The sequence below is a fragment of the Centrocercus urophasianus genome, unplaced genomic scaffold, assembly GCF_019232065.1.
Source record: "Centrocercus urophasianus isolate 14NV4802_14NV808 unplaced genomic scaffold, USGS_Curo_1.0 seq_18, whole genome shotgun sequence".
In the NCBI taxonomy this organism is placed as follows: Eukaryota; Metazoa; Chordata; class Aves; order Galliformes; family Phasianidae; genus Centrocercus; species Centrocercus urophasianus.
This window is the reverse complement of record NW_024884733.1, coordinates 13,050,615-13,069,750: the sequence shown is the minus strand read 5'-3', so window position 1 is coordinate 13,069,750 and position 19,136 is coordinate 13,050,615. Positions and strand designations below refer to the sequence as shown.

General features: G+C 38.8%; 1 protein-coding gene across 1 annotated transcript in view; it reads left to right on the top strand.

Moving 5' to 3' along the window:
- The first annotated feature begins 240 nt into the window (after positions 1–240).
- The window catches only part of ABCD3 (ATP binding cassette subfamily D member 3), a 26,732-nt gene continuing 7,836 nt past the window's right edge, over positions 241–19,136 (top strand). Inside the window, 15 exon segments of the mRNA XM_042819720.1 lie at positions 241–385; positions 10,427–10,463; positions 11,203–11,301; positions 11,523–11,611; positions 12,883–12,952; positions 13,848–13,945; positions 14,600–14,723; positions 15,135–15,191; positions 16,080–16,222; positions 16,530–16,599; positions 17,964–18,033; positions 18,142–18,239; positions 18,319–18,410; positions 18,910–18,998; positions 19,080–19,136. Of these exon segments, the coding sequence (XP_042675654.1) occupies positions 270–385; positions 10,427–10,463; positions 11,203–11,301; positions 11,523–11,611; positions 12,883–12,952; positions 13,848–13,945; positions 14,600–14,723; positions 15,135–15,191; positions 16,080–16,222; positions 16,530–16,599; positions 17,964–18,033; positions 18,142–18,239; positions 18,319–18,410; positions 18,910–18,998; positions 19,080–19,136 (1,309 nt within the window). The 5' untranslated portion in view covers positions 241–269.

The window sequence follows — 19,136 nt, the reverse complement described above, 5'->3', positions numbered from 1 at the left end:
GCTCGCGGGGCGGTGCGGAGGCTACCGCTGCGGGGACACGGGAGAGAGCGCCGCCCGCCGCCCTGCAGCGCTGCCCGGTGCACGAGCTGCCGCCCCTCCGCTCCCGAGGCGAGCCCCAGCGCGGCGCCGACAGCGCGCGCCGACAGACGGACAGCCTCCCCCCGGCCGGCGGAGGCGAGGCCGGGCGCGCCACGCCCCTCATCCCGGCATTCCCTGCGCCCGCTCGCCACGGCTCGGCTCGGCTGCGGCTCTGCGGCTGCACTCGCGCCATGGCTGCCTACAGCAAATATCTCACCGTGCGCCATTCCGCCATTGTCGGCGGCACGGCCGCCGCCTGCGCGCTGCTCTGCCTGCTCAACAAGCGGCGGGCCGCGGCCCAGCACGGGTGAGCCGGGCGGGCGCGGCGCGAAGGGCCGGGGGCGAGCGGCGGTGGTGCGCGGGGCCGGGCGGGACGGAGCGGGGCCCAGAGGCCGGGCCCGGGGCTCTCCCTGCCGTGGGGCTCGCTGCCTTCGACCCTCGGGACCGCGTCCTGGGGAGGGGGCGGCATCCGCTGCCCCTGCCTGTGGAGCCGCGGCACGCCCCGGCTCCGCTGCTCGAATTGTATTCGCTTTTTCAGCTTTCCCATCTGCGAGCTCGCGCTGAGAAAAGTTAAATGTTTAGGTTTGTCCTGTCTGTAGGGGTAATAACGGGCGCGGGTTATTCTGGTGCCCGCTGACAGCTGTAGCAGAGATAGCGCCTGCTTGGGTTACCTGTGAAGGCGGCCCACCTGTGTGTGTGTGCTGGGACGGGAGTCTACTGACCCCTGAGGAGCACTCGGGTACCAGGATATGAGATGGGTGGAGAAGGTGCTCCACGCTCAGCCCTTGCGTGGTGCTGGCAGATCTGTGGATCTCAGTTGCCGGCCGTGTGCTGAAGACCTGGCTGTACAGTTAGATATCGTGTAATTGCTATAACCCCGTCCTGGTGCTAAACACAGATGGTGAAATGGACTTGCTCAATAGACTTAAGCAATTGCATACCTGTAGTTAAGCAATGACCTAGTGTTATTTTACCTAATTCCTTTCATGCAGGTGATATCTTCACAAGTTTCTGAAGTTAGGTAACTTTGTCATATAACATACATAAAACGTGAGCAACACAGGGCTTCTTGGAGTTTGTTATGTTATGTTGTTTGCATGGGAGTGGAAACAAGATCCTGAACTGTTGATGATGGTTTGTTCTTCTGTCCAATTCATTGGGAAGGGTGATATTTTCCAGTTATCTCTGCTGAATTTAGTCAAACACCTTCTGTAAAAAGGTGAAAAGCTGTACAGATGAGCTTGAAAGTGGTAAGTTGAGAGGGTTACTACAAGACTTTCCTACTTAGTGTATTGTAATGCTGTCTATAAGAAAGACTGGGCCAGGCAGACATTCTAGGAGAATCTAAGTTTGTACTTCGGACTGAATGTGCTTTTCAAGTGAACCTTTTAATTGTCCATACTTTCCTTGCTTTCTCTTTGTTGAGGAGTTCTGGGTTATGTTTTGTTTAGAGCATGCCTTCAGCTGTAGATTGAGGTCCAATGTAGTTTTGAAGTACACTTAATATACTCCTGAAATACATATAATGTGGGTCCTGGGTTGTCCCTGAACTGTGTTGCAGGTTTCTTGATGTTGATCTGCTGGACTCAACAAGAACAGTGCCTTGAGAGTGAGAGTTGAGAGTGAATGTAATGAAACTAAATTCTATCTTAAATGTTGAAAATTGGATTTGGATTGTAATCCTCCTGTAGGAGTCATGATTTTGCTACATACAGTGTTAAAAATCTGAGTTATTTGTATGTATTAGGTGACCACGCACTATTATGTTATTGTCCGCTGTAAAGCGGAGATGATTCACACATTTAGCAGTTGAATGGAGTTGAGGTGGTCTGACCTAATATGACCTATACCTTTTTCCTCTATCTATACTACAGTTATCCTCTTACCTCTTTGTTACTGCTGTAATCTGCCTCTCTTATGCTGTTTTGCTTTCTCAAATCTATCTAGAAATGCAGTTTCTAAAATAAGTACCATGTCGCTAGCTAGTTTGTACCTATGCAACTACTGCTTTAGGCTTTTGAGGTGCTTTGTTGCATAGCTCTTAATACTGCTGTTATGCTGGGGCTGTGAATTCCAAACTCTACATCCACCATTCAGTTGTTTCATAGCCAGCTATGCTGTCCTTTTTTTGAGGGTGGTATTTGCTCATCGGTCCTCCTTCTTTTCTCCACATTTTCCTTGTGAGGCAAACCTTGCCAGGAGCATTATAAAATGCTGCCTATCAAGAAGAGGCAGTAAGCAAGTTACACTGCCTACACCACAAAAGCAACCACATATTACTGTTGCCTCATCCTCTTTTAGTCTTGTTAGTTTAAGTGTCTTTCATTTCCTAATGCTTTGTTGCTAATGTAAATTATAGCATACTTTTGGAAAGGACTGTCACTGTGCCAAATGTTTATATTCCATCATACTTGTGCTGGTATGCAATACAGACATACAATACTGACAATACAAATAAATCTGCGTGGAATAATAGTTAAAAATTTCTAAGGCCTGGCGTGCCGTCTAATTTTTGTGTCCACTTTGGAAAGATGCAGAAAAGTGACTGTCCTGAATTTTACTTTTCTGTAAGGAGAAGAATTTTTTTGTCAATCTAGATAATCTAGATTGTGGCATATTTGCAGCTTGAGGCTAACTGAAGTGTGTCAGTAATGGCAAACTGTAGTGTTATGTATGTGAATGCCTTTGTTTACCTTAGTATGTAATGTGTGAAAATGTTGTCTTGTGCTTGTCACGTGAATTTCAGCTTCTTGAATTCTGGAAGGTGAAATTGTATGATGTATATCAATATTGTGGACTTGAATGGAGACTAGCATTTTGCTGTGGAAGTGCAAAATGCATAGGCAGAACTTACTGTCAGTATATTTCCTTACACGTATTTTGATCTCATGCTGATATACTATTATATCATGTTTCCCTGATATAAATGTCTTTTTTAAAATGTCTACTGGAATGCTGTGGTGGTTCTATATTACTGCTGGCCAAAATTGAGAAGTAAAACAAGATAAAATGCAAATTAAAAAAAGCAACACAAGTGACTGCCAAACATAGCAAGTCAAGTGTTTGTTTGTTGAATGTGTAACACCACAAAACAGACTTGCCTTACACAGACTTCTGAGATTGTGTGTGTTACTTTTGATAGGGAATAATCAGCTATAGAAACTACTGTAGGAGGAAGAGACAACTCTCATTTCTGCTGTCTGGCAATAGGTTCGAAGTCCAGTACAACTCATATCAAGTAGTGAGGTATGAATAATTAAGCTGGATGTTACACTAGCCTACCTTAGTAGGTCAAAGATCATGTAATTAGTGTTAGTTGGCTTAGTCACAGCTGTTCTTCTGTAGGACCTATTACATTGCTCATCAGTTTTGCAGAGCTGAGAGGCTGTATCTCCTGCAGTTGACAATAAATTTTAACTACTGATTTCTAAAATCCCCCAAAATAGCCCAGTACATAACTGCTGGCTTGCAGTAAGAAGCTCAGTGGTATTCCACATTGCTTTCTGTGCTTTAGTCGAGGCAGTAAAAATGCCCTGTTTTTCCATTTGTGTTGCTCTTCTCAAAATCAAGTCTGTTTCCTTGGAAAACATTTCATTACTTGGGAGGGAGGAAGTTGTTACATGTAAATGCAATAATGACCTGAGCTGTGGTGTTTGGAGTGCTTTTATAGTGGAAAAAAATATTGTCCTGTTTGGGAAACTGCATAATTCTGTGTATATAGTACAGGAGAAACCAATCATGACTTTAATTTGTCAGGAGCAATTGTTACAAGTATAAAGGATTTCAGCGCTGATGGGTTTTTTGACCACTGAAAAACTCACTTCCATTTAGGGAAATTACTCACAAAAATCTGCATTAAAGACCAGTGATTCTATTCCCTCCACTCCCTCTATTGAGCGTTGGAGAAAAATTTGAAGAACAGAAGAAAGAAGGAAGACCAACGGAGGTCCAATCAAGTAGTCTTTGTACTTTGTCTTCTCTCTGCTGAAACGACAGCAAAAAGTTTAAGGCCCAAGACCTTGGGCAAATGTCAGTGAGCAAGATCTGAAAAGGCTGGTTTTTGGAGCTGGTGTTTTCTTTTCAGTAATAAACAGTACTGAAATAGGACTACTCAAACAATCTGTAGCATTTTCCTAACTGATGCTGTGTTCTGGTGCATTATGAGTACTGTTTAGCTGTATGCAAACACAAACAGCAAATATTTCCTTTTAATATCTGCTGTTACTATGGGATAGCAATTTGTTGCTAGGAATTACTATTTTAATTGAATGCAGATGGCTTCAGATTTACTGAGAATGCAAGAATGTAGTTTGTAATTTATATTTTTTGTGACATTAAAGAAACCACCCCAACCAGGGACTGAAAAAGCTGTAGCAGTTTGGTTCATGTAAACTTTTTTCTTCTTTAAACACAGACTGTAAGCTCATATTGGATACTGACAGTCAAAAAAAAAAAAAAGGTAGATAGTGAAATAGGGTTATACACAGTATAGGACTGACTGAAAAAGGAAGGAAAAAGGAAAACCTATGCTGTATAATGCTTAAAGTAAGATGAAGTTATTTTTCATTTGCAGAAGTCTAACCCCACGTCTTATGAGCTTTGTCTTACATGTTAGACATCACTGCTTAGAACAAGAAACTTAAGATTTGGTTGCTTTAGAAATAAAACCTTAGTGGGTGGTACGTAAGTGAGCTGGTTGTGACTCTCTCACTCTAGTGGAAATTGTTCCTTAGTCTCTTTGTAGTTGGAAGCGAAGTACTTGCACAGATGGAGAGCGTATTTGGATTATTTTCAAAAAGTATTGAACACATACAGGTTTCTGCTGGAGAAGGGATCTGAAGGGAGTTTGGAGCTGCGAGATTAGGGAATGAGAATAAGCTGAATATAGTAGGAACTTTTAGTATATGGAAGGTGACAAGATGTTTAGAATCTGCTCCTAGATGCATTTGCCTTCTCCTGTCACCCAGTACATCCATTAAAATCCAAGTGGATGCTGGTGTATAGAAACTTAATTTTGTATACATTAAACCTTTGAAATCCAAGTGATTTCTCCCCCTTCTTTGAAGGAAAAAAATATGCTTAAAGGAAGAAAAATATTTGCCTGGAGCTTCAGAGATTGGATTGGTCCAAAGTGAGGAGTTGTTGATGCAATGAATGTCAAGCAGGCTTTTACACAGGTCAGCTTAGGTGATGTGTGACTGCTGCACTTTGCTGTCACTGGGCTTTTCAGCCTTCTTCCTCTCAGGGAGTGGAAGTTGGTGTGTGTCAGGACTGCCCTTGAACTTGACAGTGATTCATGTAAGTAAACTGGAACTGATAAAAACTTGTTCAAACATTACGAAATCTAATACAGAAGTTAAAACCTAGTGAGTGACACCTGTAACTTAAAACAAGTCTTGCTTTTTGTTATTCAGTGTTTTTTGCACTTAAGATATTATTCTCTTTCTTATTCCTTCTTTCTTTAGGCTCTGAAGATGTGTGTGTGAGGTCCATGCTTGGTACTTTGCGCATGCTTGGTACTTTGTTCCAGTGTGGAGATGCCAGGACTGACTAAAAAGGTTGAAACTGCATTGCAGCAGATGGCTAGATTGCTTCCGTGTATGTGGAAGCTTTAAAGAGAACCTGTGCTGCACAATGGAGAGGCTAAAGAAAGTATCAAGAAAGATTAGGCAGCGACAACATGGTGCTCTGAACCAGAACGTAAATGTGACTGATCAGTCCATTGCTTGCCACTTCTGTGTTAACATGAAAAACAAAACAATTCACCAAAACATACAGATAGGATTACTAGAAGATGTATCTAAAATCTGACCTTGTAGGGGGAAAAAAAAAAAGCCTCCCTGAGGCTCAGAAAAGCTGTCTTCAGCTGGAGGGCAAGGAGACAGGAGGAACTGGGTGACTCAGGCCTTCTCCTCGAGTTCAGACTGCATTTGTTTTGGGCCTGGGTAGTTGACTTGTGGCTTCTCTTTTATTAAGTTGCTGAAAATGGCTGTTCTCTAAGCCAGGATCTAGTGCATGAGTGTGTGACAGTGTGCAGCAGGGTTTTTTCATGTTGCAGGAAGGAGAAAAAATCTTTTTCCTCTGGTGTAGCTGAGGGAGAGTGACAGCCTCACCTTAGGCCAGACCACAAGCTTATGGAAAAACAACAGCTTTAGCCTTTTTCCTTTGTCTTACTCTGTTACTGAGATGCAGGCTTATACTGGAACTGAGATTTTCCTCTAAAACAGTACTGCTTTGTTGCCTTCTGAAGTGCTTCTAGAAACTTTCTGAGTGTTAGTGGCGCAGCAGTCAGAGCTCAGCTTCCAGTCCGTAGCTGCCTGTGACCTTTCAATCCCTTTCTGGGTCACCTGAATGCCTTCTCTCACGTTATTTTTGGTTGTGCTGCAACTAGTTGCCGATGTTGAGCCAAGAAAATTGTTCCCTTCATTTCTGTGTGTTCTGAGGGTGCACTGTATAAATGTGCATCCTTTTGGATTGTGCCTGCTGCCCTTGACCCAAAGTAACTGTGCTGTTGCTCTCTTGCTCTGCACTGGGTATGCAGTGTGGAGCTGTCTGTCAGTGATTACACTGGGAGGTACGCGCTGTGTTTCTCAATACAGCTGTTAGTCCCTCCCACCATAAGTCTCTGCAATTGTACTCCATCTTTAGTTATTTGAATTGCATTGTCTTTGCTGTGTCAGAGTGTGACTGAAAATGGACTGAAAATTGCACCTGTATTCATGCAAGGGCTGCAAAAAACACACACAAAGATTGCTCAGAGGTAGCAACTGTTTGAAAAGTTCAGTTTCTCTCTATAACAGAACCTCTTCCTTTGTACTGGGTTTAGCAGAAGCCAGATATCCTATAGAAAGCAGGTAGCATGACCTGAACTTTGTAGCTTCTTTATAGTTAGTCACAATATACTGTTTTCAATCTCTGATTTCCACTTTGACTGTCATTAAACTGCAAGACTTACTTACCTCTGTCTTTATATCTGCAATTTCATGTGGTTACAATCAGCTCAGTGTAGATTGCTTCCATGGAACTTATGAACTTTAGCCTAGAAGGAGACTGATATTTCAAGAAACTGTAATTCTTTAACTTTCCTGTTTGCTAACAAATAGCACAGAACTACATTTGCCAAGTAGTTCCCTTTATGTAACCAGACTCGATGGTCTCTGGAAAGCTTTTTGCAGTGCTTCTGAAATCGCTTTCTTCTGCAGTAATACTGAGAATGATCCTTTGAGCAACCACCATTGTTGCATGTTTCTTTAAAGAGAATAGTTTTGCTGATAAGGGAATGCAGAGGCAAATCCAGCACTGCTTCCTTTCAGCTTTCTGAAAATGCCTCTTGCTTCTGTAGTTCTCATTACCCTAGCCACGTCAGCCTCTCTGTGGACACTATCTAACAAGGTTTCAGTGTCACTCTGTGGTGAAGTGAGAGCAACTGGGCTAAAGGCTGAAAGTAGAGCTTTTCTGCAGTTAGGTAGTGGCTGCCTGAGTGATAAGTAACACTGACTGAATGGTTGTGAGACAGAGTGCACTAACTTGAGTTGTATCCATATCTTTTTCTTCCACATCACCAAATCAATCTTCATAGTTCTGGAGCTTCAAAGCCCACTGATGACAGGTGCACTAACTTGAATGAAGTGCCTTGTAGTGCAAACTGGAGAGTGGGGTGTGTGGGTTAAGTAATCTCTCAAATGAACACTGCAGTAAAAACCAGCCTGTTTCTGTTCCCAGCAGCCCATACTCATGCTGCTCAGACTAAAGCATGCCCCCATACCAGGGAAAGTGCAATAGAGGAACTGGGCAGCATGTAGCAGTCACCCTTCCAGCACTAAGGGCTGTGCTGCTCCAGCATTAGGTAAAGTCTGAAATAACGGGGAGCTGAATTGGCTCGTATGTTGGAGTTTTCTGCTGCAACCAGATAGTCTTGCTGACTAACTGAGGATGTTATTTAGTCTTTACACTCAGTGAGAATGCAACCACAATTCTCACACAAACCTCTACAATAGGATAATGGAGTTGGGAGTAGTGCCAGCAGGTAGCAGCCTGAGAAAGTGGGACTTCTGAGAAGGAAAGTGCCTGGAACAGAATGCAGAGGAGCTACAGTGGAGTCTTTTGTTGCAAGCAAAACAGTTTTACTTCTGAAAATGACACTGGACTAATTTTGTTAATGTCGAGAGCAACTTGGATCTCTTGAGCCCTAGTTGTTCTGCATCTCAGTAACCTGTAGTTAGTCTGCGGTTGCTTCATTTCTAGTGAAGGTATTGTTGGAGCATGCGTGATTTCTTTTTTTGGAAGAAAAACATCATTACAGCTCCATTTTCATTTACAAATATGTAATTTTTATCTTAATCTTTGTTTCTGTGATTCTGTGATTACTCTGTGAATACAAATACAAATTAAATGCAAGTTCACAAATATGGCTGTTTCTGAACAGTTGTTTTTCTTTAGTGGATAATCAGTTTCATGTGAATTCAATTCCTTCACCTACTGAATTTCTACAGTTACTGTAGGAGAAACGTATTAAATACTTTAGGTATTCAGCTGGACCTCATATTCTTAATATAGTATTATTTTGATATATTAGTATCTGATCATTTTAAAGCAGCAGTGGCTGTATATTGAGTGCTGTGACTTCAAACTTTGGCAGACCTTGAACTTACAAAGGTAGGAGTTATTGTAGGGTATCTTGAAGAGCAGCATGCTTTTATTTTGCACTTCTGCTATTCATGAATCATGCAGGAAGATAGCCACTTAGTTTGATCAGTTATTAACTCATAAGAGTAATGCTTTTCTCTTTCTCCCAAACCAGATGTGGCCATGCTCCTAAACTGATCCTTACTTTAGGCCTTTTTTTTTTTTTTTTTCCTTAATAGGTCTTTTGAAAAATTAGATGTATCAAGAAGGAGAGAAATTTCTTGTGGCAGCAGTAGGTCGCTCCTGCATCACCAGGCTGTAGTCTCTACCTAAATTATTTCTTAGACTCTGCGTGCTGTTACCATTTCCAAATGTTTCCTTTGTGTTACATCTCTTCTGAACTTTTATTATTTCTCACTGGTCTGCCCTCTACTGTGTGTCATGTTCTTTACTCTGTATTTTGCACAAGCAGTAATAGGAGATTTTTACCTTCTCCTTTCGAGCTTGTGCTTCACCATTGCCTTTAATTAAGCTCTTCTTAAGCTGGCATCTCTTCCTTCTCACTTTCTGGTCTCCTTTTTTCATGTTCTTCTGCTGCCCTGCCTCTTCCTTCTTTGTAATTACGTTGTTTTGCTTCATTGGTCAGTGACATTGAGGTCTTCCCAATCATCATAAATTAAAGTAGATGTCCTAGGTACCTCCTTTGCAGCACTTAAAAGCACAGGTGTGAGATGATGCTGATAAAGTTGTGGATAAGTGTTTACAGGACAGTGTCTGCACTTTTGGGGGAGTTGGAGGCAGAAGGAGCAGTGCCTTGCTTACTCTCTGCTTCCCTGGGATTTCCTACCTACTGGCTTGAAACTGTTATTGTAGTTGGGCCTGCTGTAAATACTTTTATTATGATGTTGGAGAAATGTTACAATTTGGTGTGGATGGCTGTCACTTTTAAACTACATAAATGTGTAAACTCTCCCACTGTTTTCACACGCTTATTTGATGTTCAGAAAGAAAGACAAACTGTAACTGTCTTAAATGCCAGCTTGCTTTTTTAAAGGGCAAAGACAATACTTCTATGTTCTTGGGTGATTGTTGGTAAGTGTTTTTCCTCTAACCCCTTTGAAAATGAGGGGACGAAAGAAAGGACAGAATGAAAAATGAAAACCAGAGCACACCTTTGCAGAGCCTTAGTTTCACAGGATCTTCTTCCCATGCAGCACAGGCTATTAAGCAAATAATCTTTATGAATAGCATAATGAGTTATTTGAAAGTCAAATATCTTGCGAAACAAATCTGTTTGGCTTATGTAGACAGTGTGAAATTGAAGTTGGTCTGCTGAACCTGCATTCAAGTAGTTTCACTTGTGGTCACTGGAGCCTTGTAGCCAGACCTACTAAGTATTTTTTTTTTTTTTTTTTTTTTAGAGATGTAGAAACAGTGGGAGTTGGTGGTGCAAAACACAAGGTGAAGCAGAACTCAAGAGATAAGAGGGAGGCTTAATCTCCCTATATGAAACCAAATTGTAGAATGGATAACTTTTCATGTAACAGTGTAAAATTAGCAAGTAAGTTTGATACAAAAGGTATTTCTGCTGTGAGGACGCTATGCTGCTTTGTAGTAGGTGGTAGAGATGTAATCTACAGCTTTTCTGTTTGTCTCCCATGTGTAGAGATCAAGACAAATGCACGTTAATAAAAAGTGAAATACTTTTATTTTTCTTTTACAGTAGAAGAAGTGGAAAACAAGCCTTGCAGAGCAATGAGGTAATTATTTCTTCATGTTATATATATTTAATAATTGTAAGTGCTATTGATCCTTTTTTTGCTTTCTGTCCCATAATTGCAGCTTTGGTTTGGACACAGTGATGAGTATGATGCAAGTGTAGTTTGAATGACACCTTCAGACTTGTAATGGTGAAACAAATGGAAGAATCAGAGTAATCGCATATAACTGAAGTTTTTGTTAGTGCTTGATGTGTGCCATATGCTTTTTCATCTCTGTGCATCGTGAACGTTTAAGGACTAGTTCTGTAAGTTTGATCGTACTCTTAGCAATAAAGAGCTATCAGTAGAGTTCAAGCAATCAATGGTCTAGAGAAGCAATGAGATGTGGCCTTAGGAATACTGGCAGATGATGTCTTCCAGAGACAAGCAACTTCGAGATGGCAAAATGCTTTATAACCTGTTTTAATATTTGTTTTATATTACATTTGTTTTAATGCTTGAACTAATGATTTTGTATCATGACAACTATTTCCTATTGCACCTTGTTCTGATAGCTTAGTTCCTACTTAAGATTTCTGTCAGCTGTTAATGCATGCGATCCCAATTCCTACATTTCTTTCAACTTGTGTGAGCAAGTCTTAAAATTGGCAGGAAAAATTGCAAAAACTGCAGAAGGAAGGTAGCTGTAAGTAATGCAGCTAGGGAGAATATCACACCATCTAAACATGCTTTACAGAAAATCTCACTTTTGTTGTTCTGCTTTTTCTGTGTGGAGCAGAAAGAGGGAAAGAAGGAGCGAGCGATGGTGGACAGGTTGTTTATTGCAAGGATATGTCGAATCCTGAAAATAATGGTCCCTAGAGCACTTTGTAAGGAGGTAAGCATTGCCTTGAGTAACAAAGGCAAATGGGTGTTTTTTTGGAGTTGTTTTCTCTTGTAATATACCTTGCTAGAATAGGGCAAAATTGTAGTGCATACTTTAAAATGGCAAAAAAACACGTAAGTATAAAAAGCTACATCCACTTTCAGTTATTAGAGTGCTAAAATGTGATGACTTTTATCCATTGTTTAACTATTATATATCCATTTCTGTTCTAGACAGGTTATTTGCTACTTATTGCTGTAATGCTGGTACTCCGCACATATTGTGATATTTGGATGATTCAAAATGGAACAGTCATTGAAAGGTATCTATTAACTGCTTATTTTAAAATATTTTTCTTACTTTTAGCAGGGGAAGGTGGTTTAATTCAGACACTTATTGCATATTAATGTGCCCCAGTAACTGGCATAGTCATAATTTCATAGCTCCTTTTAGCAGGGGAGGGTGGTTTAATTCAGACACTTATTGCATATTAATGTGCCCCAGTAACTGGCATAGTCATAATTTCATAGCTCCTATTATTTTGAAAAGGAGAAAAAAAAAAATTATTGTTCTGCTCTTGGACACTATTTATTTTTAAATCAAATGTACCTCTTGGTAAATGATTTTGCAGTCATATTTTGTGCATTGACAGCTCTAAGTCTTGTGGTGATCTGAATGTCCAGGGAGGTGCTTTAGAATGGTTATGTGATGGTCCTGCAACAAATGAAGTCAATGTACAGGTGACTGCATAGCAGAACTTGGGGGCATTAGAACTAGAGGTGTAAAGTAAGTTTTGAATAGAATCAGAAATATGTAGTTCTGTTAAATTACAGATATTTTGTTCCCATAATACAATTGTAAAGAAAGATAATAGGGGGGCTATTCAAGATGATCCTTTAAAACTTACTGCTGCTGTTCTGGTGTTTAAAAACTGCTGCACTTGGTAGCATAGGTAGTCACATACTCTGCTAATTTTCCATAGTTGCTGTAACAGTGAAGCTACTGTGCTATGCTGTTGCTGTGTTTTTCCTGTTCGCTTCAGAACCGGTGAACTGTTAGTCTTTTTAGTCGTTCATTTGCAATATTACCAAGTAAATGTAGCTTCTCATCAGCAACATTTTTTTTAATTGGGTATAAATCAAATTGGCTCATCTTTAAGATGTAATAAAATTCTAATACTGATATGGTTCTATCTTCATATTGCTTTGTCTTTTCAGCTAGAAAATTCAGATTCTATTCTTTTGAAACTGTCAGCCAGCTAGTAGCAATAATATTTTGGCTGTCCAGCTTATCTATTGTATTAGCACCTCTGATCTTGTAATGTCGAGAACATGTAAGGAAGTTCAACGGCAGCAGTTATATCTTTATATCAGAGGATAATTTTGTTTTGTTACTAGTGGGAGATGATAGGAATTCTCCTGATGCATATTTTACTTGAGTTTGTCATTCTTGATCCTACAGCTACAAACCGCTGGTCTTCGCCGTGAGTTTTTTTTTTCCTCTGCTCTGTGATCCACTGACAGTTTCTCCATTTGAATACTACCAGATTATAGTTTCTCTTGTAAATAACTCTTAGCTTATGGCTGTTTGCAGTGCTATCATTGGTCGCAACAGAAAAGATTTCAAGAAATACTTGTTCAACTTCATTGCTGCAATGCCTGCCGTAAGTGCTTTTGTTGGATTTGAGATATTTTCTGCTATAAGAATGGCACAAATGAAAATTTGAGGAAGAGATTTCAAATGGGTGTCTCAGAGTCTGTGGGGAGTAGTTGCTTTATGTGAAGGTCTGTATTGAACAGATTTAATTTTCTGGCTTCAGTATGTGAGAGACTATTGGCACATTTCTGCATGCTTGCTGACTTTGCTGTTACCTTTAGTTTTTCAGGTTGGTTTTGTTGGTGGTAGTTTTGGCTAACTGCACTGTATGGCACCTGTAGGACTGCCTAGTCTCGTTCTGTGAATTGGGTGATGTTTAGCAATGCAGTTCTAGAGTTTTTTGATACAATCAAAAAACTTGTTTCAGTTTTCTAGCTTTAAATTTCTTACAACTCTTTTCTAAGACTTGGGTTTTTTCCCATTGACTTTTCCTTCAGCTTTCAAAAATCTGACCCATGCTAGATTTAAAAAAAAAAAAAAAAAAAAAAACAAAAAACAAAAAACAAAAAAAAAACAACACAATTGTTACTACCTAATAAATAATCTAGCTGTTATATGGTAGGCATAATAGTGAATCAGTCATTAGGGCACTTTGGCCACATTAAAGGGTGGCTCTCTTAGTTTAGCAGAAAAGTTAAAGATTTGTTATCTGAATGTTGGTTAATGTTAGATCTTCTGATGTGATGAGTACCACAGAGAACTGGAGTTGTCAAAAATGTAAATGAAAACTTAATCAGTAATTGTGTGGACGCCATATATTTGGTTTTAAGTAAGTTAAACAGTATTATTGACTTCCAGAGGACAATTCCCCTACTTTAAAGTGTTTGCACAAGCTGTGCTGCAGATGAATTGAGGTATATTGAATCTTGTTAGCTAAATATTGAAATACTGTCTCTTTCTAGATCTCTTTAGTAAATAACTTCTTGAAATATGGTCTAAATGAATTGAAACTCTGCTTCCGAGTAAGGCTCACCAGATACCTCTATGAGGAATATCTCAAGTGAGTAACACCTTGTTAATGTCCAGTGTTTTTAAAAACTGAATTGATCCAAATCGAAACAAATCGGTTTAAGGCTATAGTAAGAAATTAGCAAGATGCTTAGTAGTTATATTATTTAGAAAAGACTTCTGATTGCATTTAGCATGGAAAAGGATGAGTGGTTCATCTAGGTTGTATATGGCAACAGGTGCAAAGATGGCAGAGTTGGCTCAAATGGACAAAAAAAAAAATAAAATAGGCTTTTATTAATAGGTGAGCTCTCAAAGTCCTTCAGTTGCTCTTGTTTGGTGCTAATAATCTACTGGCTGGATTGGATGTATGAATTTGAGTAGCTTCTTACATTCTTCTGCACTAAATTTAGGTTGTCAGATGTGCTGTTGAGATGATCACAAAGATCTTCTAACTCAAAATGCAGCACCAGAGCATAGAGCAGTGTGGGACTGAGATTCAGCAAGGGTGATGTTCTGGAGCCTAAACAGGAGAGTTGATGTGGGTCTGTTCTTGCAGAAGCATAAACAGTGTTGACTCCATGCAGTCATTTAATGTCTGCATTGTTTTCCCCCTTATTGCATGATGTAAGGAATTTCCAATTATTTGAGATCATAAGGTTATGATATCTCTTTTTTCTGCCTCTTAACCACTGTTTTGTTACAGGGCTTATACATACTACAAAATGGGAAATCTGGACAACAGAATAGCTAACCCAGATCAACTCCTTACACAGGATGTGGAAAAATTCTGTAACAGTGTAGTGGACCTGTACTCAAACCTTAGCAAGGTAAACTTTTTTATAGAGAGCTTTGAGTTATAGGTGTGATTAAAAAAAAATTTGTTTAAGCTATTATGGTAATATCTTTTTTTCTCTGCAGTTTCCATAACCTCTGCTCGAACTCTGTGATAGGTTGTAAAATTTTCCTTAAATTTTATTTTAAAGAACATAATGCTCTTTTTAAACAGGTAAGCAGGGATGTGTGCGTACTTTCTCAGCTAGTTAGATTTCAGAAGAAGAATAACTGCTTATTCATAGTTAAATAGAAATACTATGGCTAGGGATGTGTGGCTGAGTGCATCTTCCTTTGTTTCATGTATTAAACTTTGTTTTTTTTGATGCAATGAGGTAAAATCACAATTATATATTCATATTATGTTGATATTCTAATGTTTTGTTTCCTCTATGCTTGTGTTACAGCCCTTCTTGGATATAGTTTTGTATATCTTCAAGCTAACAAGTGCAATAGGAGCTCAGGTAACTTGAGTGTTTTCTACATAAATAAGTTTTATCCCTTTGGTTCTAGCATTGTATCTGGAGTCTGAGAAGAATGTTAGATCTTAATCATAGTTTGATCCATTATTTCAGAGGATATACTAAAATATGCTTTAGTACTTAGTGTTTTATAAACTTCAATTCTTTTTGTCTTGAGGCAAGCAAGATAAAAGCTCTCAAGCTTAAAGAGGATAGGTTTAGAGGTTTAGGTTAACCCTGAGCAACTTGATTGATCTGTGATGTTGCTGTTTGTTACATAGGAGTTGGACTAGATGACCTTTAAAGGTCCCTTCCAGCTCTAAGATTTCTATGATTCTGTGGTCTAAAAAGCAGGCACTCAGCTATCACAAAGCGTAAGTTCTTTGTTTTCTTTTGGCTGTTGATTGGGAATTCCCTTTGGAACAGTGCCCTTTCTGATTGCTCTTATCTTGTGTGTCTGGCTTTTAAGGGAAAAATTAGTTTTCCTGTTTCTTTGTAACCTGTATAAAGAGGAGCCATTCCTTGGGTGGAAACGAAGGAGAGAAGATAGGAAGGATTTAGGAAACTGAGTGAAACAAGTAAGCAAAATGAGAGATGTAGATTTTCTCTGGATGATGATAAAAATTTGAGTAGAGAGCTGGGAGGGAGAATTACATCCCTAAACATGGAATTAGGAGCAAGAAGATCATGCTGGCTGCGTGAAAGAGGAGCAGCACGAAAGGGATTGTAAGGGGATGCTAATACAGACGTGTGGAAAGAGAGAATCAAGGATGTTGAGGATTTAATGCTTTCTGTGCATTTTGGATATAGATGTTGCAGTTTCCATTGGATTGTAAATCTTGGTTGCAAACCATTGAACTGAAAATTTTTATTCCCTTTTGATATTTACAGGGTCCAGCTAGCATGATGGCATACTTGATTGTGTCAGGGTTTTTCCTTACACGTATAAGGAGACCAATTGGCAAGATGACTATCGTAGAACAAAAATATGAAGGAGAGTACAGATACGTCAACTCACGGCTTATTACAAACAGGTATAGATTTACTTGGTTAGCAAGATAGACATGACAGAATAATTCTGTGGCGTAAATAGAGGCTGGATGTTAAAATATATTCTGAAAGACACTATCAGTTCTGAGTCTTCACATCTTTATGCAGATCATGTAATCATTTCTATTTGCATTGTATTCCTAATTTGAAAGAACAGCTGTATACGTGGTAGTTGTTCGAGGGCAAAAACTCCTATTTCAGACAAAAAGAACAGTCTGTATTATAGTTGACTCTTTCAGATTGTCATTTAAAAAAAAAAATGAAGTTTCCTTCTTTGTCTTTTTTTTAAAGTGAAGAAATTGCTTTCTATAATGGAAATTTGAGAGAAAAACAGACTATTCACAGAACCTTCCGTAAACTGGTAAGACTTTTAAAAACACTTTAAGCAAAACTTTGATTATTTTCTCATCATGATTCAAGTTTATTTGTTTTTTTCCATGACATTCTTTTGAACCTTTCTCCAGTTTTATTTCTTCAGAAAAGGGCTTATCTAACACTGTTTCCATTAAGTTCATTTTCTTGAAACAGCTGATTTTTGTGCTAGCAATCTTAAAATCAGTTCAGTTATGACCAGCTTTGTGTCAAAGAATTTTTGCATAGTAGTTAGTACTATAATTTCAGCTAAAATAATTATTCTAGTGTAACTAATGTATTGCATAAACTGACTTTGAGGTTCTGGTCAGAAGAAAGATATTGTGTAGTACAGAAATGGATAATATCTTGGATTTTTGTAATATATGATCTCTTGAGAAGTTGTCATACACAGGTTTCTCTAAGAACATTCTGAATAATTAATAAACAAATGAACTACATTGAAAGATTTGTTTCTTATTTTGGTTCAGTATAACTGTATGCAGTTGTATATGCAAAAATAGAGTGGAATGAAAGTGGAGACTGCAAAGAAAAAGCTGAGAAATAGAAATGTCCTAAAATGTGTGTCTGCAAAAACATTCATTTGAAACTACTCGTAGTTCTCCTGATTAAGTCTTACTTTGCAATTCAAATGTGGTTTAACTCTTCAACTCTGATTTTTGTCTGTTCAGCACATTACAAATGAAACACTTCAGTCTTGTCTTCCTTTCTACTTGTGTATGTCTCAGCCTTTGACTTCTTGTGCCTCATGTTTCTTGTTCAGAAACTAAGGGCCTTTTAGTTTGTTTTTTATTTTGTATACCATCTTTTTCCTTAATTCTTTCTGTTCTTTGTTTTGCCAACTTTCAACGCTTCTGTCCACTTCTCCACCTCTTTTTCCTGCTGCAGAGTTTTATTTCCTTGCTTATTTTGCGCTCTTTAATTTAGAGCTCTTCTAAGCCTTTCCCTTGGTTCTTGATGTGTACACTTGTGTAAATTAAACTGAGTTGAGTTGGTGTTTATGCTGTTACTATCATCAGATTATAGATCTGTTTTTTAGAATAAAATCAGGATGTAGTTTTGACTGAATGGTCTTTCTCTTGCTGCTCAACTCCTTTTTACTCGCCACCGTTACTGACCCCTTTCTATGCTTAATTTCAGGTGTAGATTTTCTTGATCTAGAATGCAGATGTTTGCCAGTAGGGACATTGGTAGTAATTATCACAGTTAGGCTGCAGACTTTGTTAAGGGCTTTTGTGAAAAATACTGAAAAATAGCTATACTTGGATTCAAAATTCAAAAAAAATAAAATAATAAAACATAGTAAAACAAGGACTGATAAAGTTTGATTTCTTTATTTCTGTAACTTGCCAGGTGGAACACTTACATAACTTCATCCTGTTCCGGTTCTCTATGGGTTTCATTGATACTATCATTGCCAAATGTAAGTGTTCAGTACTAATGGACTGTAATAAATAGCCAGCACTAAATTGTTTTTCTTTTAATTGCTTCAATTAGTATATGGGTTAATATTTACCCTTAAAAACTACAGATCTTGCCACTGTGGTTGGTTACCTGGTTGTTAGTCGTCCATTTTTGAACCTGACTGATCCTCGTCATCAGAATAGTACCCATGCAGAACTTCTAGAGGTAAGCACAACAGAATTTAAAACAGTATATTGAATTTATGTTTTGTTAGTTCATATAAAGAAACTTTATTCTACTCTAGGATTACTACCAAAGTGGAAGAATGTTACTGAGAATGTCTCAAGCTTTGGGTAGAATAGTCCTAGCAGGTCGTGAAATGACGAGATTGGCTGGGTAAGTGTAACACTACTTGCGTAAGATGATCTTTCTGGAAGTTATGTTTTTGCTGATTCTCATCTCATTTTAAGAAACAGGTAACTGTAGAATTAAAATGAGCTATGTGCTTTGTTCATGATAGTGTATTCAAAAATTAAAAATATTTTGCACTGGAAACGCTGTATTTGAAGACGTGATATTTGCTTCCACTAAAAAGAAGCAGTGTACAGTTTGAATGGTTAGTTGAAAGGATGTTGGCAGGTACCTATGAATCAGTTATGTGTTATTTTACCAAAATGTTTGGGGGTTTGTTTTTCACTTACAATACGTCCTTCACTAAAATATGGAATATCTGACTGCAGTAGGAAAAGGTTCTTACAACCTCAGTGCAATTCTAAACTCTTCACTTCCTGTGCTGGTTTGATGAACATTTCATTTTGACTTTTTAATAGAATACTACTCCTCACATAGATTTCTGAAACTTCTAAGGATTATTTATAAGTTTTGTTTTCTTTAGTTTCACAGCTCGGATTACGGAATTAATGCAGGTTCTGAAGGATTTGAATAGTGGCAAATATCAACGTACCATGGTATCACAGGAAAAAGGTAAATGGGCTGCATGGTGTGCAATACTAGGCATCTCTTCCTAATGCTCCAGTTTCTAATACATTTTTTCTTTAAATTAAGATGCAGATATGAAACAAGCTTTACCTTTGATACCGGGATCTGGCGAAATTATCAACA